Source organism: Anastrepha ludens, chromosome X (assembly GCF_028408465.1).
Source record: "Anastrepha ludens isolate Willacy chromosome X, idAnaLude1.1, whole genome shotgun sequence".
In the NCBI taxonomy this organism is placed as follows: Eukaryota; Metazoa; Arthropoda; class Insecta; order Diptera; family Tephritidae; genus Anastrepha; species Anastrepha ludens.
Genome location: NC_071503.1, coordinates 83,295,321 through 83,315,903, shown reverse-complemented (window position 1 = coordinate 83,315,903; position 20,583 = coordinate 83,295,321). Strand labels below are relative to the sequence as shown.

General features: G+C 35.4%; 2 protein-coding genes and 1 long non-coding RNA gene across 4 annotated transcripts; 2 read left to right on the top strand and 1 right to left on the bottom strand.

The window, feature by feature from the left end:
• Positions 1–2,652: 2,652 nt before the first annotated feature.
• Positions 2,653–3,545, top strand: LOC128869139 (nuclear pore complex protein Nup160 homolog). 2 transcript variants are annotated; one of them, XM_054111634.1, is made up of 5 exons: positions 2,653–2,704; positions 2,762–3,017; positions 3,079–3,242; positions 3,315–3,401; positions 3,462–3,545. In XM_054111634.1, the coding sequence occupies exons 2-5, from the start codon at positions 3,011–3,013 to the stop codon at positions 3,531–3,533; spliced, it is 330 nt and encodes a 109-aa protein (XP_053967609.1). In that variant the 5' UTR covers positions 2,653–2,704; positions 2,762–3,010; the 3' UTR covers positions 3,534–3,545. The 2 variants fall into 2 exon arrangements, with proteins under 2 accessions (XP_053967609.1, XP_053967610.1); XM_054111635.1 differs by lacking the exon at positions 2,653–2,704 and having other exon boundaries at positions 2,740–3,017.
• A 1,546-nt stretch (positions 3,546–5,091) lies between these two features.
• On the bottom strand, positions 5,092–5,661 carry LOC128869448 (uncharacterized). Its single transcript, XR_008455279.1, has 2 exons — positions 5,356–5,661; positions 5,092–5,288 (listed from the first exon to the last, which is right to left on the bottom strand). It is a non-coding gene; the product is annotated as an uncharacterized LOC128869448 (long non-coding RNA).
• A 2,740-nt stretch (positions 5,662–8,401) lies between these two features.
• LOC128869351 (uncharacterized) lies at positions 8,402–10,648 on the top strand. The gene is made up of 5 exons (XM_054111889.1): positions 8,402–8,608; positions 8,965–9,027; positions 9,096–10,164; positions 10,226–10,379; positions 10,440–10,648. The coding sequence occupies exons 3-5, from the start codon at positions 9,952–9,954 to the stop codon at positions 10,571–10,573; spliced, it is 501 nt and encodes a 166-aa protein (XP_053967864.1). The 5' UTR covers positions 8,402–8,608; positions 8,965–9,027; positions 9,096–9,951; the 3' UTR covers positions 10,574–10,648.
• Positions 10,649–20,583: the final 9,935 nt, after the last annotated feature.

Sequence of the window (20,583 nt, the reverse complement as noted above, 5' to 3'; positions counted from 1 at the left end):
TGGAATGGTTGCAATTTTCAAAACAAAATTTTAATTTTATTTGTTTGATAGATATTTTGTATGGATATAGAGGAGGAGGTAAATGGAATTGCAATGGAATAGGTCAAGCTACATTTACACAAACGTGAAAAATGACGAAACATTTATCAAATTCATCATTGTGCATCAGACGTTAATAAGTCAAGACACTTTACACTCGAAACACTCCCTTTCATTTCCTACTTTTTCTATCATCGTCCTATTCTCAACAGAGAAATGGTTCATTACCATGCACACAGGAAGAAGGCATATGCAAATACAAGTATGTGAATTTATATACCTACATATGCGCATATACATACATATATATGCTCACTCAAGTAGGACAGAGCCAGATGTCGAACGTTGCCGAACGCGGGGGCCGATTGTGCTCTTTGTCGTTCGTTCCGCGCTCTCGCTTGCAGTTCAAGCACATTAGCTTACATTTGCTTGCATACGGAATAGATTCGTATATTTGATATGTCCATATGATTTGTATGCATCTTTACATACAGATTTGTTCTTTTTGAAAATTGCGCGAAATTGTATATGTATATGCATGTTTATATACATATATTAGTATACAACATATCTTATAAGGTATGTGGTAAATATTACCATACGTTTTTTCCTTCATATATAATAAAAAAATTAATAATAATAACATTAAAACAACAGGTATTATTAACAAACTTGGTTTTATTTTAAATTCTTCAAGTAAATCAAATTAATAATAATCAATAAGAAGGCATATGCAAATACAAATACGTGAATTTATATATGTACATTTGCGCATATACATATGTACATATATACGCTCACTTAAATAGGAGAGAGCAAGATGTCGAACGTTGCCTTTCGTTTGCTTTGTCGTTCGTTCCGCGCTTTCGCTTGCAGTTCATTCAAGGTAACGGCAATGAGCAAGGTAACGACAAATGAGCAAGGTAACACTAATGAGCAAGGTAACACTAATGAGCAAGGTAACGACACATTTTTTCGTGCGTGCAGCCGGCTAAATCGAATTATAAGACGTTATCACGTCAAAAATCAAATATATTTTAAAATGAAATTATTCAAAATTTAAATACAATTGCTATATAATAATAATAAAGTAATGAATTCGAATATTTATTTATTTATTATTATTAAAGTCAAACATACAACCATACGTTATTTTTACAATGATTGACCTTAAGAATAGTTTACATCAAAGAATTAAGAGTAAAATCAAAATTAAAATTAAAATTACAGCTAGTGGTAAAGAAGTATAAGTTGGAGAAAGTATTAAAAAAGGAAAGTATGGTAAAAATAATAGTAGTAGAAGTAGGGATTAAGTGGAAGAGATTTAAATAATATGGAACGATTTGAGTACATTCAGCAATTTTCGCAAGGTAGCGAAGCAATATATTTTTGAAACACGAGCTTTCTTTTAAACGTTTAATTTTGAAAGGTAAGGTATTCCATAGACGGACGGAGAATACGAAGTATTGACGGTCAGTCATCAAACAACTGTATTTCATCGGGACTAAGTTTAACGAACGGTGGGACTTTGAGAACATAAGTCGATCTTTGAGGTATCTGGGTTCATGAGTTTTTATGATCTTCAGGAGTGAAACTAAACATTTAAGCCTAAGCAAGTCGGATACGGAAGCAATTTTTTCCGCAAGAACTGAAATATGGTCATAACGTTTTTTACAGTAAACGTACCTTGCAATGTTGTTATACAAAACATTAAGCTTACTACGACATACACTATCACAAGGAGTATAAAACTCACAACCATACAGTAACGTTGGTAACAAATACGTTTTAGCTAGCAGTCGAATGTTTACTGGAGTAAAATTGTCCATAAAATTCGAAACATACCATAAACTTTGCCAATGGCAGTAAAGATGTGTTTGCTCCATGTCAAAGTTCTATTAACTCATAAATTTTTGACAATGTCCACATATTTCATCACAGCGTCATTTAGTTTGACTTCTGTATAGCCATCGAGCTTGATATATTTTTTTATATAACGATACATTGGGACTTATTAGGATTAAGAATTAATCCGTTGTCAGAAGCCCACTTGCTTGTGAGGCTCAAGTCAGAATTCATATTACTTATGTAAATATCAATGCAGCTTATGGGACAACTAACATATAATTGAACGTCATCAGCATATACATGGACATCACTATATTTAATCACACTGAACAAATCGTTAATGTACAAGACAAATAAAAGAGGGCTAAGGATAGAGCCTTGAGGTACACCTCTGGTTACAGGTAGAAAGTTTGATATGCTGGTCAAATAGGAGAATTTTAGCGGTATCGTTAACAAATAATTTTATATCTGACAAAGAGCTACTCGTTTGCGTGAAATGTGTAGGCATAGAGCCGTTAGCGGGTAACAAATCCAATATAGTAATCAAGCAATCGTGAACCGTTCTTCTCGACTGCACTCTGAACCTCCTTAATTGCACTTGTTATCAATGTAATAATCGTAACTTATTATCTATGCTCATTAGTTTCATCCGAGGTGGATTTTTTAAGGGTGACAGCAATCACCCACCTGAATTTTTCGCCGTAGATATGGTTCACGTCAAAAGAATATGCTTTGTTTGTATTGGTATGTATACATTCATACATTTGTTTACATTGGTGATTACTGAGCTATTGGTGCAAATGGAACATTTATTCACGTATGCCAATTTATTGACTCGCGGTTGTCCTTTTATTTAATTCATTTAAAATTTTAGGACAATTTATTGTGGATCTTTCATTTCTCGACCATGGTGAATCATACAAAGCACTGGTTCGACACGCTGCTTATCGAAAAGACGTACAAAGGTCCACAAGGATTGGCAATAATATTATCTGGTTGTGGTTTATATACTGCTGCATTGAAGCTGCTTACTGGCTTCGCATTATTTCCTCTTCTCATATGGGTACGCCGCATTACCAAGGAAAGCGCCAATGAAGCATGAGCGTGGTCACAAGAAAATGAAATGGCTAGTGAGATAAGTAGTTTCTATACAAACATTTTCTTTGATATATGATTTTTTCTATAATTTAGATTTGCCTCATCGCAATAAAGCAACCAATATCGCCTGGTCACTGTTACAAAAACTCATTTATGATTATGAGTTACAAAATTCTACTAGCGTACGTAAATACATAGCAGACAAGCTGCTAAGTCTCAACGCTTTTATACCGCAATGGCTATATAATGACTACAAGGTATGAAATTTGCTTTAAAAAAGCTTGACATAATTTATTAAAAACATGTATACAATTGCGATTATAAACCAGGAAATTTTGTCTGCCAAGAAATACATTAGATTTTGCATATTGCATGGATTGAAATTGAATGCTAATTTAGATATCGAGTATAAACAGGTACGCATAATAATAATTCGAATAATTGGCATAAATAAGCATTTGTTTTTTATATCATAGGAGCTCACAGGTTCAGAGGACGTCATACAAACCTACATATATCGATACCGCACAGCGCACAGCACAGAATAAAATTCAAATGGATTAAATAAAATTAATTTAAGTTTAAATTAAATTAAATAATTTATTTTTCAATTAATTTTTCAAAGTTCAAGAACTTACGTTCTAAATGCAGGCTATAAACATCAATAAAGATGAATTATATTAAATGAATTCAGAAGCATGTTACAAATTTGTTATCCAGAATTTTTAAGTGTGCAGTTTTAGATGTAAGTCATAGCGATCGATTTTCCACAAAAAACATGAAGCAAACATGTTTATGAAATATAGTATGCGCATCTTAACAGTATTTAGTATGAAGTCATCATAGTCATTAGTAGGATTTCTGATAGCCATCTATATCCTATGAGGGTATAGAATTACACATGTAAAAATTTCAGACTAAAAATGTGATACAAATACAATTGAGCTCAAAATTAATTTTTTGCCCATGTTTCGAAGTTTTTTTTCGTTATGTTTCCCTATTTTAAACTCTTCCGTGTCCAAACTTCACTCTCTACATTCAATTTCAGATTATGCATGCCCGTGGCAAATTCTAAAATATGTATCAATATTTAAAATACCGCAAAAGATGATTTTTTTCATATTCACAAGAGCATACAATTCACACATAAGCTACATACCAAGGCATATCTATACAAGGTAATAGCAGTTGTACAAAAACAAAAAGTTACATATATTTTGTTCTTGCTTTTTTGGCACAAGTGTCAAAATAATTATTTCCAAGGCGAATTGAATTGTGAATAGTAAATAAACGCAAACAACTTTTTTCATAATAACAAAGTGTTCGATTTTGTTATTAAATGAATAAGCAGAGCAGATAAAAAGAAATTTGCGGAGAGATAAGTGTAAAAGTACATTTTGAATATTATTAATATCTTGCAGACAGAAATTACACATGTGAATCATCATCAACATTTGTCTGCGTTGGGGTGATGTGCATGTAAATGCAAGTAAGCAAGGAAATACTTCCTATATGCAGCACCTGCTATAAGGATTTCATAACTCCAAATTGAAAAGCTGCCGAAAAGCTAGTGAATAAAGGGATACTATAAAAATTCTCGACAAATGTTATTTGAATAAATTAAAGATGAAAAACTAAATCGATTTTTTTTCTATATCCGTTGTGAAATTCTTTATTACGTTATAAAATATCGTTAAACTAATAATTTATTACAGACTGTGTATATACAAAGGAAAATAAAATGGTATTCTTAAAATACAAAAGAAGCACATAATTTATTTCTGAACAGTTTTTCGAATTAGCCATATTTTATTTAAGCTTAAAGGTTTACAAACTACTTTTGTCTTTTTTATTACAATTTCTTTACTTAACTTATAGAATTGATGTTGACTATGATGAACTATATTATGATAACTATATAAATTACATTCGTTATGTACTACACAAAGCTAGCGTTATAATAATATAACTACATGTATATATATATCCAATATATCCATTCCGTCATCGTAAGCACCAATCTATTTGAAACAGTGTCCATTTACCGCAAATAAGCAACCAGCCATTATTAGTGTTTTAAATTGACATTTAAATTGTTCATCTTCATTCCGTTTATTCATTTGTAATGTAACCCCCCAATTGAAGCCACTACACACCAAAGGACTTGCGTTTTATTCAAACGTATTGGGACTAATGAAATCCATAACCTTCACTGGACAAGAGGCTCAGCCTGCTGTTCATATTTTAGTATAGGAAAACAAGCACATCGCCTTCTGCAGCATAAGCGTCTACCATACCGAGATCTGAAACGTAAATTGAAACACATAAGACAAAAAGAAAGGAAAGGAAAAAAGAACCCATTTTGCTTACCATCCCTTTGCGCACAATACACATTTCACCATATTTGCATTCAACAATGCAATAATACTATGATATTATGTACGGTTAATCTTTATTTTTTGTGTTTCAATATAACTGCTACAAATACTTTGAGTAACAATGTAGAAACAAAGAAATATGTAAACAAAGCAAATTCGCCTTGGCACAAATTTTTGACAGAAATGCCAATTCGCTCAAGGCGAATTAATTAGCTCTTCTAATGATACTACCTTGTATAGATATGCCTTGCTACATACTAAATCTTCAATGAACTGTGGGAAATGTGGCGACTTTTATTTTGTGACTATTTCCAGTGTACGTTTCACAAGCAAATCACTCTGAAAACAAACAGCTGATTTGCTGATGCTGATGCTTGGACCAAAGGCAACAAAAAATACATGTAGGGTTTTACTTATGTGTTTGCTGTCACCATTAATAAATTCGCCTTGGTTTCATCATGTCAACTGATAAGGGAGTGCGTTTACGTTGGCGAGAGTGAGAACCATAGCAATTCATTAGAATTATCAACAGTACAGTGTTGCCAGATACATGCAAATGAAAATTATAATATGGACACAAATTAAGTATTGCAGTTCAGTGTTTTTGATGAGGATGGTTATTGAACATCCTTACTACACACACACATATGACGTTTTAATTTTTGGGTTCATGGTTTTAACGCGAAAGGAGTTCTACGCAATAATGCTGGGGATAGCGTAGCTGGATTTGGACCGAAGGCCTCTCACGCAATAAAAAGTTCAATGCAAAAATTTTACAAATTTACAAAAACCCTTCTAGTCGACGCTCGTGTAAAATCTAGTTTTATATGTTAACTAGCTTTAACCCGCGACGCCGCTCGCGGAGGAGTAGTTTTGAGGGATTTAGGATATGTATATAAAAGAATTACAAACAATAATTTCATAGAAAATATTTTTTTATTAATAACCATAATATTACAATACCCGGCATCCGTTGCTATGCCTCGTTGAATAAAATCGAAACAACCAATCAGAAAAATATCAAGCACAATTATTTTTATTAATTTTCTATCTCAAACCGATTTAGAACTTTGTATTTGGGTCATAGTTGAACAGCTTATGCGGATTATGAAGTATAGAATGTGCTATAAATAGTGGGAAATAGGAAAAACTTAGATTTCTTAGATTAAATTTAAGCAAATATTCGATTATTAGTGACGAATGAGAGTGGTGGCGCGGGCTAGGGGCTGTGGGAAGGGAGTTCCATCATAAAAACATGCCTATAACCTTCATTGAATGAAAATATGAATGTATGAAAATTGTTACGTCATTTGGTGTTGTCGTTTCGTAGTGATTCGCGGACAACGTACAGACATTCACCTTTATAGTATAGATAATTTGCAAAATGTTTCTTCATTCTTAACTAAAGCAAAAAATACTGCAGATTTACAAACAACCTTCCTGTGAACATCTGTGCATGCGAAATTTGTTCTTATTTGGGGTGTCTGGTAACGCCAACTTTTCGCTAAATTATACCAATTTAACAAAAAATTACTCAAAACCTATAATGCTGAAAACAGTGAACACCGTACGCAGTCCCTTTTCGCAGCCCCTAACGAGCACAAAAACTCATCCCCTGAGAACAACTGCGTTCTTTTAATTAAATATTTACACAATACATCGGTTTGTGTGAGTATGTGTTTCGTTGTATCTACACAATGTTGCCATTGATATTTTTGCTTACACACTTTTTCACACATCCGCGTTATCAGTTACAAATTTTCATTACTTAATAAATCCAAGCCAAAAACCAACAAATGCAAATAGCTCATTTATCTATAGTTAACATTATTCAACAGAATTTTTAAGTTATTTTAACAAAAATTATAATTTTTCTAAGTTTATTTTGTAAATGATTTAGAAATGTACTGCTTGGCAACACTGTGTGGTAAAAGAGCAATCAGCTGACAGGGTATTACGGGCATTTTTAAATATAGTAAAATAAAATCTACGATACGGAAGGAAGGATTTTTTCATTTATGCTGAAAACAGTAAACACCGTAAACGCAATCCTCTGTCAGCTGTTACGATCAAACTAATGAGAACCCCATGTAAATGAAAAATTCCTTCCTTCCGTATCGTAGTACCGTAGATTTTATTTCACGATTTTTAAAAAATCCCGTAATCCCCTTTCAGCTGATTGCTCTCTCACCACACAGTGTTGCCAAGCAGTACATTTCTAAATCATTTACAAAATAAACTTAAAAAAATTATAATTCTTGTTAAAATAACTTAAAAATACTGTTGAATAGTGTTAATTATAAACAAATGAACTATTTGCATTTGTTGGTTTTTGGCTTAGGTTTATTAAACAATGAAAAATTGTAGCTGATAACGCGGATGTGTGAGCAGAAATATCAATGGCAACATTGTGTAGATACAACCAAACACATACACACACAAGCCGATGTATTGTGTTAATATCCCTACAAGGCAGTGCTGAGTACTTTCGCCAAAAATTCCAACACATTGACAAATATTTTATTAGTCTCTAATACATGCGCATTGACAAATTGAAAATTGTCGAAAGAGCAAAAGAGATAACTAAATGTGAAACTCTTTTTCTCGTGAAAGCGCTGTTGAAATGCTCCTTTTTTATACTATTCGTCAGTAATGTCACAGCGGGAGAAATATTGATTGGGCATTTTTTAAAACAAAAATTGGGAATTTACAGTTTCCTTATTTTCATTGATGTAGATACATATAAGTATAAAAAAATAAGCACACTGAGTATAAAATACATAAATAAGCAAAAAATTAAAAAAACATATGTACATATTTACATACAAAAACCAACACTCAGTTTTCAATGGAATTACAGGTATTCAAAATGTATTCTGGAAAGTGTGATTGAATTTGACAGTGGTCTCATAAAAATTATATTATAACCCAAAAACATATTATATAATATTTTAAACAATTTATTATATGTATTACATTTAAATCGCGAAATTTTTCCTTCAACGTAAAAACGAACTGTTTTCGTCAATTATTTTTTGTGCTCTATTTCTGGCAGCACGCCATTCCGACTATTAGTTGTTCCCTGGAATTGGCAATACTAAGAAGTATTGAAAGGAATTTCTAGCCGCGCTTTCAAACAAAAAGCGCATCTAGTTATTCATAATTATTCATATTACTCGTGGAAGGCGGTTGTGTTTTTTGTGATTGTGAAAAGTGTATTGTGAAAAAAATCGAGTGTAAATCAGGTATGTATATTTAAATTCTAACCAAATGTTATTTTATCGCGGTTTTATAAGCATTTTGGTAAAATAAGAATTTTTAACGTTCTACGTTACCGGATTTATATCCGGCCATGGACTTCAGCAGTATTCTCCGTATATGTATGGAGAATGCCTATGCTGCTACAACAAAAACAAGAACAAAGTGTGAAGTTGCAATTTTGTGGCTGCTCTGAACAAATTGTGATATTTTGTTCAAAATAGTGAAAAGTGCGATAAAATAATATTTTCATAAAAAGTAAAAATAATAAATATAATAATATAAAAATAATAATAATAATGAAATAATAATATAGAAATAATAAAAATTTTCTTTTTTTCAGAAGATTATACATAAAATAAAAGGAAAGGAAAGGAAGGAAAATATAACGTGAACTTTAAACAAGGTATTGTAAATTACTAACATAAACTTAAGTAGTTAAATACTAACTAACAAAAATTTTCTTTTTTTCAGATCATACACAAATTTGTCTACAATCAAAATTTAAGTTGCAAGTTATAAATAAGGCATTGTAAATTAATAACTTTATTTTAAGTAGTTAAATACTAACTCACATTTAACATACAATATTTTAGTTAAAATTATGAGCATAAATAGAAAAACTCTTGCCAATTTGATGAGCAAGGAGAATACACTGTTTAAAGCGTCAGTTGCAAAACATAGAAAACTGAACGAACTTGCTCATCAAATGGAAGGTTATACCAATAGCAGTAATAGTAATAGAGTAGATTGTTCTAATGAAGATATGCCTAGTACCAGTAGAGCCGCCGGTCTTCAAAATATTTCTGTACCAAACGCAAACTTATCAGATAGTAGTAGTGATGACGACGGATTTTTATTTGACTTTGGAGAATTAGATGATAGGTTAAAAAATGCAACTCCAACTTATGACCGAAATATTGAGCTAAAAGCATGGGCTGTTAGAAATAATATAACACAAAGTGCATTGACTGACTTACTGCAAACGTTGAAGAAGGTTGGGGTTGAAGGAATACCTTTATCCGCTAAAACTCTTTTAGGTACTAGTCGAGAAACAGTAGATATTGTAACAATAGCAGGAGGTGAGTTACTTTTTTTGGGAATTCAGTTTTTTTTTAAATCAAAAAATTTTGAATATTTGAAAGATGTAGATAAGGTTTATATAGACGTTGGAATTGATGGTCTGAAAGTATTTAAAAGTTCGAATCGGACATTATGGCCAATTTTAGGTTCTGTTGTAGGTTTTCCTAAAGAGGACCCTTTCATCATTGGATGCTTTCACCATATGTACTATATATTTCGTTTGTAACATCGAAATTTCCCTTTTCAGATGCCGGAACGTGGTGAGGTGCAAGCGCAAAGTAAGCTGTTGCGCGAATGCAAAGTGCTGACAGCTAGGGTTCAACAGTCTGTCAGTTGCATCACCGGGGACGCGGAAAGCGAGGAATCCATGGAACTTGCTGCCATGTTTCCCGTATTATCGGTGGAGCAAGTGCAGGCTGTTGAAGCCAAGCTGATAAATAAAGCTTACGCCGACGCAATGGTAACATAATAAAATGAACGCTAGTATAATTTGAAAATAACACTTTTTCTTCCATATGTAGATTGGGCTTCTGGCAAGATCAAAAGGCACGAAAGGGACGGTTGACGGGATTATGCGTTATCTTTTCACAGATGACGCCATGTACAGCTTCAACTTAGAAGGAAGAGCAGGAAAGATACCACTTCTTAGACTTAAGGCGGTTGAACTTATATTTGGTAAGTACATAGCAAAAAGAAGAATACCTACGAGTTGCTAACAATTATTTCATTTATTAGACCTCTTTTCAGAAAAAACAAAAGAAGATGTACAAGGCGCTATTAGGAAGTATGTTCGTTTAAGCCACAATAGGTCTAACCAAAAAAATATATTAACAGAAAAACTTCAAATGTGTAAATGTGTAAATATGTAAAATCTTTAAATATGTAAAATCTTGAAATGTGTAAATGTGTAAATATGTAAAATCTTTAAATATGTAAAATCTTGAAATGTGTAAATGTGTAAATATGTAAAATCTTTAAATATGTAAATATATAATATAAAATTTTATAATAACTAGTTTGTAAACAATAAATGGATATAATAATATAAATGTAATTTCGTTTTCGTCGTGTAATTTCGAATGAGGAGTTTAGGCCATTTGTGCTGATGAGTTTGTGATGACAACAATGAGGCGTTTGTGCTGTTGAGTTTATGATGACAACAATGAGGCGTTTGTGCTGATGAGTTTGTGATGACAACAATGAGGCGTTTGTGCTGATGAGTTTCTGATGACAACAATGAGGAGTTTAGGCCATTTGTGCTGATGAGTTTCTGATGACAACAATGAGGAGTTTAGGCCATTTGTGCTGATGAGTTTGTGATGACAACAATGAGGAGTTTAGTGTGCCTTTAGAGCAGGGCAGATATATTTTTCAGTTATAAGAAATTGCTATTGGTAAAAGAGAGATAGAATATCACACCGACAAGGGGAAACTATCAGAACTTTCCCACGGCTAGAACAAGATTGTGTAGTTGGATGATGATAGCGATGATGATAATATGATAGTCAGCTGTCTTGTAGGGATGTAATTAAAGGAACGTAGTTGTTCTCGGGGTGAGTTTTTGTGCACGGTAAGGGACTGCGTACGGTGTTCACTGTGTTCAGCATTACATGGGGTTCTCATTAGTTTGATCGTAACAGCAACCAGGGGATTGTGTTTACGGCGTTCACTGTTTTCAACATAAGCGTCCGGAGGGTGCGCCTTTTTTCAAAGCCTGTTGCATTATACTAAAGATTTACAACTATGTAACATACCCAAACTTTTCAAACACTTTTTTATATGTATCCTATAAATTAACAACAGTAGCATACCTACTTATCTTATATATAAAACTAGCAAACCCGGCCCGCTTCGCTGGGCACACTAAAATAGAATAGATATGGTTTAGAACAGAAAAGATATGGTTTTCATATTATTTATTTCTTTATGCTTTATTCAAGCGCTTTGGTATAAACAATATTTTTTGTTTTTCTATTTGCTTTTGAGTAAATATATAATGTTGTTGGCTTCCCAACACGTGAACAGCCAACGTATAGTTGACCATGGGTGAATACTGGTTCTTCTAAATTCATCCCGCATATTTCTAAAGTTCACCCTTGTGATTTATTGATAGTTATTGCAAATGCTAAACGAATGGGCAGTTGCAAACGCTTGAATTCAAATGGCAATTCAGGTGGAATCATTGGAATTCTGGGTATTAGAACGTCTTCATTCTTGAATTTGCCAATTAAAATAGTTGCTTGGATAGCATTATTCATCAATCGTTTGACTACTTCATTTTGTTCTTGACGTTCTTCTATATCTCGAGACCCCAGTCACGGAGCGACATGAAAAATACTCTGTACTAAAGCATTCACCAACAGCTTCCATTTGATATCCATATTGTACAAACATATCCTAGGGTTACCCGGGTCCACGTTTTGGCCTATACGTGGATCCTAGAATGTGTTTGTACAATATGGATATCAAATGAAAGCTGTTGGTGAATGCTTTCTTCTTCTTAATTGGCGCTATAACCGCTTACGCGATTTTGGCCGAGTTTAACAAAGCGCGCCAGTCGTTTCTTTCTCGTGCTAACCGGCGCCAGTTGGACACACCAAGTGAAGCCAAGTCCTTCTCCACCTGATCTTTCCAACGCAGAGGAGGCCGCCCTCTTCCTCTGCTACCACCAGCTGGTACCGCATCGAATACTTTCAAAGCCGGAGCGTTTGTATCCATTCGGACGACATGACCCAGCCAACGTAGCCGCTGGATCTTTATTCGCTGCGCTATGTCTATGTCGTCGTAAAGCTCATACAGCTCATCGTTCCATCGTCTGCGATATTCGCTGTTGCCAACGTGCAAAGGTCCAAAAATCTTACGCAGAATCTTTCTCTCGAACACTCCAAGCGTCGCTTCATCGGATGTTGTCATCGTCCAAGCTTCTGCGCCATACGTTAGGACGGGCATGATGAGAGTCTTGTAGAGTGTTAGTTTTGTTCGTCGAGAGAGGACTTTACTACTCAATTGCCTACTTAGTCCAAAGTAGCACTTGTTGGCAAGAGAGATTCTACGTGGTGAATGCTTTAGTACAGAGTATTTTTCATGTCACTCCGTGACTGGGGTCTCGAGATATACGTCAAAACGTGGACCCGGGTAACCTTTGGTTGTTTATGTACAATATGGGTATCAAATGAAAGCTGTTGATAAGTGCTTTAATACGGGGTAATTTTCATACCTATTGATGACTAGGGTCTCGAAATATATGCCAAAATGTGGACCCGCTGTGTCTTTACACCGAATTAAACCAAACTTACACACATTGTTAAGTAAGTATTGAAAATGGGTCTCGTAAAGTTTGGTTGTATTTCGGAACACTGGCAACGGGTACAGCGTTCTTTTGAACCAGCCATAATGTCGTTTACCTTTTTAACGCTTGGGGCGGAACTGAAGTGTCAAATTGACAGTGTGAGTTACAATGTGTCAATATTTCTTTTTGATTTGGATGCCATAAGGAGAAGACGTAAGTGCAAAGTGTAAAAAATGTTTTTTTTTTTAGTTTTTTTGGAGTGGATTTTAGAACAGTGAATAATTTCTTTCGAAATTTGAGAGTGTAATAAGAAATTCGAATGTTCAAATGAAATTATATGTTCGTGAAAAAACAAAATATTTTCGTTTTTTGTTTTTTGAAAAATATAAATGGATAATGGTTAAAACAGCTCCAATGCTCAATAAAACATATAAATTGAAACGAAAAATTCATGGATGATCAGGAAAAAAGACGATTGTTTCTTAGTTATTCATTTGCGTTGATTTGAAATTCAAAACCAATCTTCTTTTTTCCTGATTTTCAATTTATATTTTATATTTACTCAAAAACAAATAGAAAAACAAAAAATATTGTTTATGCCAAAGCGCTTGAATAAAGAATAAAGAAATAAATAATATGAAAACTATATCTTTTCGGTTCTAAACCATATCTATTCTATTTTAGTGTGCCCAGCGAAGCGGGCCGGGTTTGCTAGTATTTTATATTATATTAATGTATTTATTTTTATATGGCAGTACCTTCAAATTGTTAAGATTTAATTTAAAGTTTTCTTATATGGCAATGCCCTAAAATTGAAATGACCACTAGATGTCTTTTTCAAACTGTAAATTTGAATTTTCCAATGCCTTAAAATTGTAATGAATACTATATGTTTTTTTTTTTCAAACTCTAAATTTGAATTTTCTAATAGGATTGATTTTGCCTATAAAAAAGCCTGCGCGCTTTTGGAAAGAACACTGAAAAATCTTAAGCTTTTTTAAGATTATAAGTTATTTTGGGGGAAATGCGCGAATACAACAATTGCCTGAAATATAAACTGCGAGCGCGTTCGTTGTAACTTTACAAGTGACCTCTTTATTTTCTACTTCATGTTTATATAGAATTTCTTAGCCTAAACTTAACTAACGGACTATATATAATTAAGAAAAACGTCTGCTACGAGGACCTTGCCGTCTTGCCCTGTTACGATCGCATTGGGTCCATCGATACTTGGGCTGGTGGCAGCGCTCGAAGGGGGCACCCAACTAGTAGGTGCGCTGGTGTTAGGGCCTCTCCATCGTTCGGGTCCTGACTCAGTGGTATAAAGGCGAAGGTGAATCCTTCGCCCGTTGCGTATTTCTGCACTTCCGTTTGTTGGGCCTCGAAAGCATCCCTCAGCTTGCGATCGGCGGCGACGAAGTTGGTGGCGTTGTCGCTGTATATTTTCCGCGGCATTCCTCGGTGTCCAATGAACCTTTTTAGGGCGAAAATAAAACAATTAGAAGACAAGTCTGTTACTAGTTCTAAATGTAATGCCTTTGAAGTGAAACAAACGAACACTGCGATATATGTTTTTACTGGGGGTCTACTTCGTATTTTTAATGTAGTATATACGGGACCACAAAAATCTGCTCCACATATTAGAAAGGGTCGTAGTGCACGAAGCCTATCGGCAGGCAAATTTCCCATTATTTGGGTTTGCAGCTTCAGCTTATAATGAAAGCAGTGTGTGCAGTTTCGAACGGTACGACTACAAGCTTCTCGGGCATTGACCAGCCAAATGCGGTCTCAGAGAAGCGCTACCAATGCCTTTGCTCCAGCATGGTGATTTCGAAAATGTAGATACCGTAAGTATGTGGTAACGAAGTGCGAGTTCTTTCTTAAGAGCAGTGGGAACTTGGCATCATATGGGAGAGGCGCATTTAATAGGCGGCCTCCTACTCGGAGTAAATTAAACGACAGCGACAATTCCGAGTAGTCGTGCAAAAACTGATTAAGTTTTTGCGAACTTGAGGGTAGGGTGGTACCTTTGGTGAGTTTCATAATTTCTTCACCATATTCAACATGTTGAACCACCTGAATGACTTTGAGGAAACTTAATTTAATATCCTCAGCCGCCAGTATTTGTGTGAATGTCGCAGATGGGTTTCTAATGCGTTTTATCCATCTTAATATGTAAGCGACAATACGAAGCAGTTTTTGATGAGAAGATACTCTTTTGGTGGGTTCCATAATTGGATGCGATTCATTTGCTTGAGCAACAAAAACTGTTGCGTTCCGTTTCTTCTCTAATGCTTCGTCTCCTGGAGAGAGCTGGAATTGGGTGTTTGTTGGCCATAACGCAGGGTCTTCTAGGAGGAACTGTGGACCGCTAAACCAGATAGAATTATTCAATTCGTCCACGTTACAACCCCGAGACACTTCATCCGCGCGATTTTGCTTAGTTGGCACATGTCGCCAAATAGCTTTATCCGTCAACTCTTGGATTTCGGACACTCTGTTTACAACAAAGGTCTGTAGTACAGATGGATGCGTTTTGATCCAATGCAAAACAATTTCAGAGTCTGCCCAGAAGTTTATATTTTCAATTGGGCTGCCGAGAGCTCTAGCGGAGCCACTCTAGACTTTGCAGTAAGCAGGGTACATTTCGTTCCACCAGCCGATTGGCTACGTATGTATATACAGCAGCCATACGCTCGTATTGAGGCGTCGGCAAAGCCATGAATTTGGCAGCTTGCACTCGACTCGGTATGTACAAACCGAGGAATGCTTATTGATGGTAGCTGCAATAGATTGGCTCTGAAATTTTCCCAGCTGGTGTCGAGGCGCAATGGAATCGACTCATCCCAATCTAGTTTTTGCAGCCAAAGCTCTTGCAATAAGATTTTTGCTTTGGTAACTAGTGGGGCAACTAAACCAAGAGGATCGAAAAGACGAGCCGAAACTGATAATATGTTTCGCTTAGTGGCTCGTAAACTGGTAAAGTTGTCATTTAAGACAAACCGAAACAAATCTTCCTTCGGCAACCATTGGATTCCAAGTGTTTTTGTGGAGTCTGTGTGATTGAAGTTTAAGGCCTTCTCAGAACTCTCACAATCGAAAAATGATGGGTGATTTGAAAACCACTTAGATAAATTGAATCCTGCCGATTTTGATATTTGAACTACCTCACTTCTAATAAGATCTAGAGATTCGAAATTATCGGATCCTGTAAGCAGGTCGTCTACATAAAAATCTCTTTTTATGGCCTTTGAGCCGAGTGGATACATATTTGTATTGGCATCGCTGAGCATTTGTAAACACCGTGTAGCGAGAAATGGAGCAGGCGTAATGCCGTAGGTTACGGTGTTAAGTCGAAAGATTTGAAGTGGCTCAGAGGGATGCCGTCTCCACACTACAAGCTGAAATTTTTTGTCTTCTTCGTGCATGAGAATTTGGCGGTAAATTTTAGTAATGTCCACCGTAAATGCATATTTATGCAAACGAAAACGAAGAAGTGTTGAATACAGCTCTTCTTGAATGGTCGGCCCAACCATCAAGATTTCATTCAACGAAATTTGGAAGAGGTACGACTTGATGCGTCGAAAACAACACGCAATTTAGTCGTCGTACTTTCAGGCCGAAGAACGCATTGATGCGGAATGAAGTAGTGTGGCTCACTCGGGATCTTATTATTTGTTGGGCTCATGTGACCCAATTCGATGTATTCATTCATGAAGTCCAGATACATTTGACGAAGTTATGGATCTTTCAAGGTCTTTCTCTCCAGGGCCTGAAACCGCCGAGCCGCGGTTTCATAGGAATTACCGAGTAACTTACGGTCATCTTTGAAAGGCAGTCTTACTTGAAGCCTTCCTGACGGCAAAACTTTAGTAGTTTTTACGAAAAATTTTTCACACTCTATTTGTACAGGTGTGAATTTTGTCGAACTAGCCCCTGAAGGAGTTTCTTCCATCGCCCAGAACCTTTGGACAATGGAATCTATATTTGCTAGATCTTGTTCAGTATGGCATAATGTGCTACTGACTGTGGGAGGAGGACGTTGGTTGGTGTTTGCCAGACACAACCCAGCCTAAAAGTGTCTTTTGCAATGTTGGGTGATTGGGGCTGGCCTTGATCTGGCCTACAGCTAAAAGCTCGAAAAATGTTTCAGCACCTAACAAAAGATCTACCTTTTGAGCCTTATGAAATTCTGGGTCCGCTAAGCTAATGTTTTTAGGAATTTTCCAGCCATTAATATTTACGTTACGATCTGGATGGCTGGCTGAAATGGATCGCATTATCCAAAACTGTGCCGAAAACTTATAATTATTGGATCCAACTGTTCCTCCCACTTTGACCGAGTAACGGTGTCTACTTTTGACATTACCAGATGACTTATGATAGCGTTTGTGATGTTTTTCTCGTCACCTAACGACAGTAACGAGTCGTAAACAGCCGACACTGTATCAATCATTGTGCGCAATGAAAGCGCAGATGACTTTGGGATGGTTGGCAGTTCAAAAAGTTTGGAAATTGTGTCGAAAAATATTAAGCATTTATTGTCATAAACTTTTTTGAGACTAGCCAACGCCTTCGAATAATTTTCGTCCGACATTTGGAAGGCCTTTACCGTTCCCAAAGCTTCACCAGACAGACAGTTATCCAAGTGATTAAATTTCTCAATGTCTGGTATTGTAGGATCATTGTGCACTACTGTATTCAATTTTAAAAGTATTCAATTTATTTAATTTTGTTTTTTAAATTTATTGACGATTTCGCGTTTAAGGTTACACCCTTTATTATCAAATCCCACCGTACCCTTGTTTCACTTTCGCGGAGTTTTATATACGTATATTTGTATAAATGATTGTATATATGGTACATATACACATATGGGAGTGTGTACATTAGGGTGTCCCATGCTACAAGGGGAAATTTTTTTTCGGAATTTCAATACGCATACCCTTTATTTTTTTTCCATTTGACTCTAAAAACTTAAATATAAAATATTATTGAGATCGGATGTCATTAACCCGTGCCGACTTGATGTCAAACTTTAAGTTTAAAAGTTAGTATGAAAGCTATAGGCTCACAATAGAGAAAAGTTTAATTGAATTTTTAGATTAATTAAATAAATAAAAATAAAAAACATATTTCGTATTTATTTTCTTTTTATTATAAAAGGGACATCAATCATCAAATTTTCTTTTCAAAGTTTGCTTTTTACAGTCGGGATATACCTGTCTGTGTTCTTGTACGGAACGTAATAAAAATTGTTTTTGCTCCTCTTGAACAGTGATCAAACCATGGAAGTCTTGCATTAACTTAACCGCTCTTTCTGCCGTATCATTAACTGATTTCAGTCCTATCAGCTTATTTTTAGCCTGTAGAAAGGAATCATCATTTGACCACGAAGAGGGGCACTTGTTCAGAAAACTGTCGTCAATCTGGAGTCAATTAAACAGGAACTTGCTTTTGACAGAGACGAAGTCATCAATGTTTTCTCCGAAATTAAAACAGATAGATCAGTTATCAATTATACCTATTAGCAAACTTAGTAAAAGAACAAAATCAAGGCTTAATTAACGTACCAAAAAGTGGGCCACAGAGTTCTTCTTTGGATGCAATGTAACGTTTATTGTGAGCTGTTGGGTTTTCTCTAGTTAAGTTAGCAATCATTCTTACTTTAGTTTCTAGATTGACATCATCATCAAATAAAGCCAGAATAGATATTTCATCTGTCAAATACCACAAATGCTGCCAAAACTTCTGCAAAGCTGCTTTTGAAATGCTTTTGTCTATTGTTTCGTAATTTTTCATGGCCTTCAAAAAACACAAATCCTGATACCGTGTCTTTACTGCTAAAATACATTGGAGCCAGGGTTTTACGTAGGATGTCACGATGAACAGATATACGTCCAACAGAGCTGCCCTATCCTTGTTTGAAATTCTGAATTGAGAGCTACGTAACGATATTTTTAATGAATAAATGGCTCTCGCCATCCATCGAGCCTGGTGCATAGCACCTGGTGCCGAATCTTAAATTTCTTCTCTGAATCTCCGCCAAGAAATATAATTGAAAGCTCAATTAATTCGCGATAGTCATCTCTAACGATTTCTTTGGTAAACTTAGTTTTGTACAATTCTAGCAGTTTGTCAATTTTCGAAACATTAAAACTAGATAGCTTTTCTGTACAGCTTTGTTTTTTCTCGGGATCGATATTTTTCCAGTTTTCTCTAAATTTCTTGAATAATGGGATGTCTGGGCTTGTAGTTACCTGACTGATTTTTGCTTCAAACACGCCTTTAAGTACTAATTCGTAAACGTGATGACGGCAAGCAAAAATAAGCACTTCTCTACCCAGTTTTTGTTCGAGAAGCACATATGCTCCATTTATGCGGCCTGTGTTAGAAGGAGTAGTATCACAATAGAGAATCTGCACTTTGTCTTCAAGGTTCCAGTTCGTAATAGCATCCCAAACTGCGGCTGCCTGTTCTCTTCCTGTCGAGCTATCCAATTTAGGAACAGCAATAATTTGTTCTTTATTATCGTATGTAATAACTACCGGTAGGTGTTCTTCTTTACTTTTACGTCGTGAATCTAGAGCTGGCAACAGTTTTCCGTCTCAGTGGACAGTTATCGTGTCCGGGACCTTGTTTTGAAAATAAATTTTTATAGCTTCATTTCCGTATGAACTCTATGGATATAGGACTTGCTTATAGGGAATTCATCCGTATTGTGCCCCAGAGCCTCAATTGTAGCTTCAATTATAAAGACAGAATCCCTCACACTTAACTGACACCTGTGTAATGCGGCAACTAACTTGGGAGTTATGATATTTTTCCGCATAGAAGTTTTATCGCGCTGAGAGGAGGCTTCTCTTGCGCTGGACCTATTTTCTTCTAATTCTATTATTTCACAATCAGAAGAGGACTTTTCTAGTGGTGGTTCGCAAGATGATGTTGATGGGGCTAAGGATGAAAAATTTTTAGCACGTCGCTTTTCCTCCTCGATGATTCTAAGGCGCGTCCTTTCCTCTTTGTTTGTTAGTTTTTTGTCCACTCCGGCTAAGTGACCGGACTTTGGCGCTGCAAGAAGATCTCATCTTCATTTATTGTAATCGATTGAAGAGCATCGGCATGTGCAATGTCAAACAAATTCTTTAAGTTTGAAAAAAATTCCCTTCGACGCTGTTCAAACACTTCTTGAGTTTTTTTCGCATTTTTTTGCAATTCACTCCAAACTTGGTATAAGTTAACTAGTTTCTTAACACATTTAGATATTGATCTGGTCGGTATACGTGCCTTTTCCCAATAAATAACACACTCACGAATTGTGAGATTTGCACTTTCATTGTCACTTAAGTTCACTTCACGAATATTAAAGAACAAAACTGCCAGTACTTGCCCGTTAGAGGGAAGTTTAGAACCGGTGATTTGATGTTTTACGTCCCCTATTAGAAATATCTCCTTTTTGGAACTTCGTTACTCCACTGACATGTTGACTACACGAAAAAAACGCGATTACTATTAAAATAAACAAGTAATTACATGCAATCAATCCGACAGTTCGCGCGCGAGGTACTATACAAGTACCGACATGTTTCC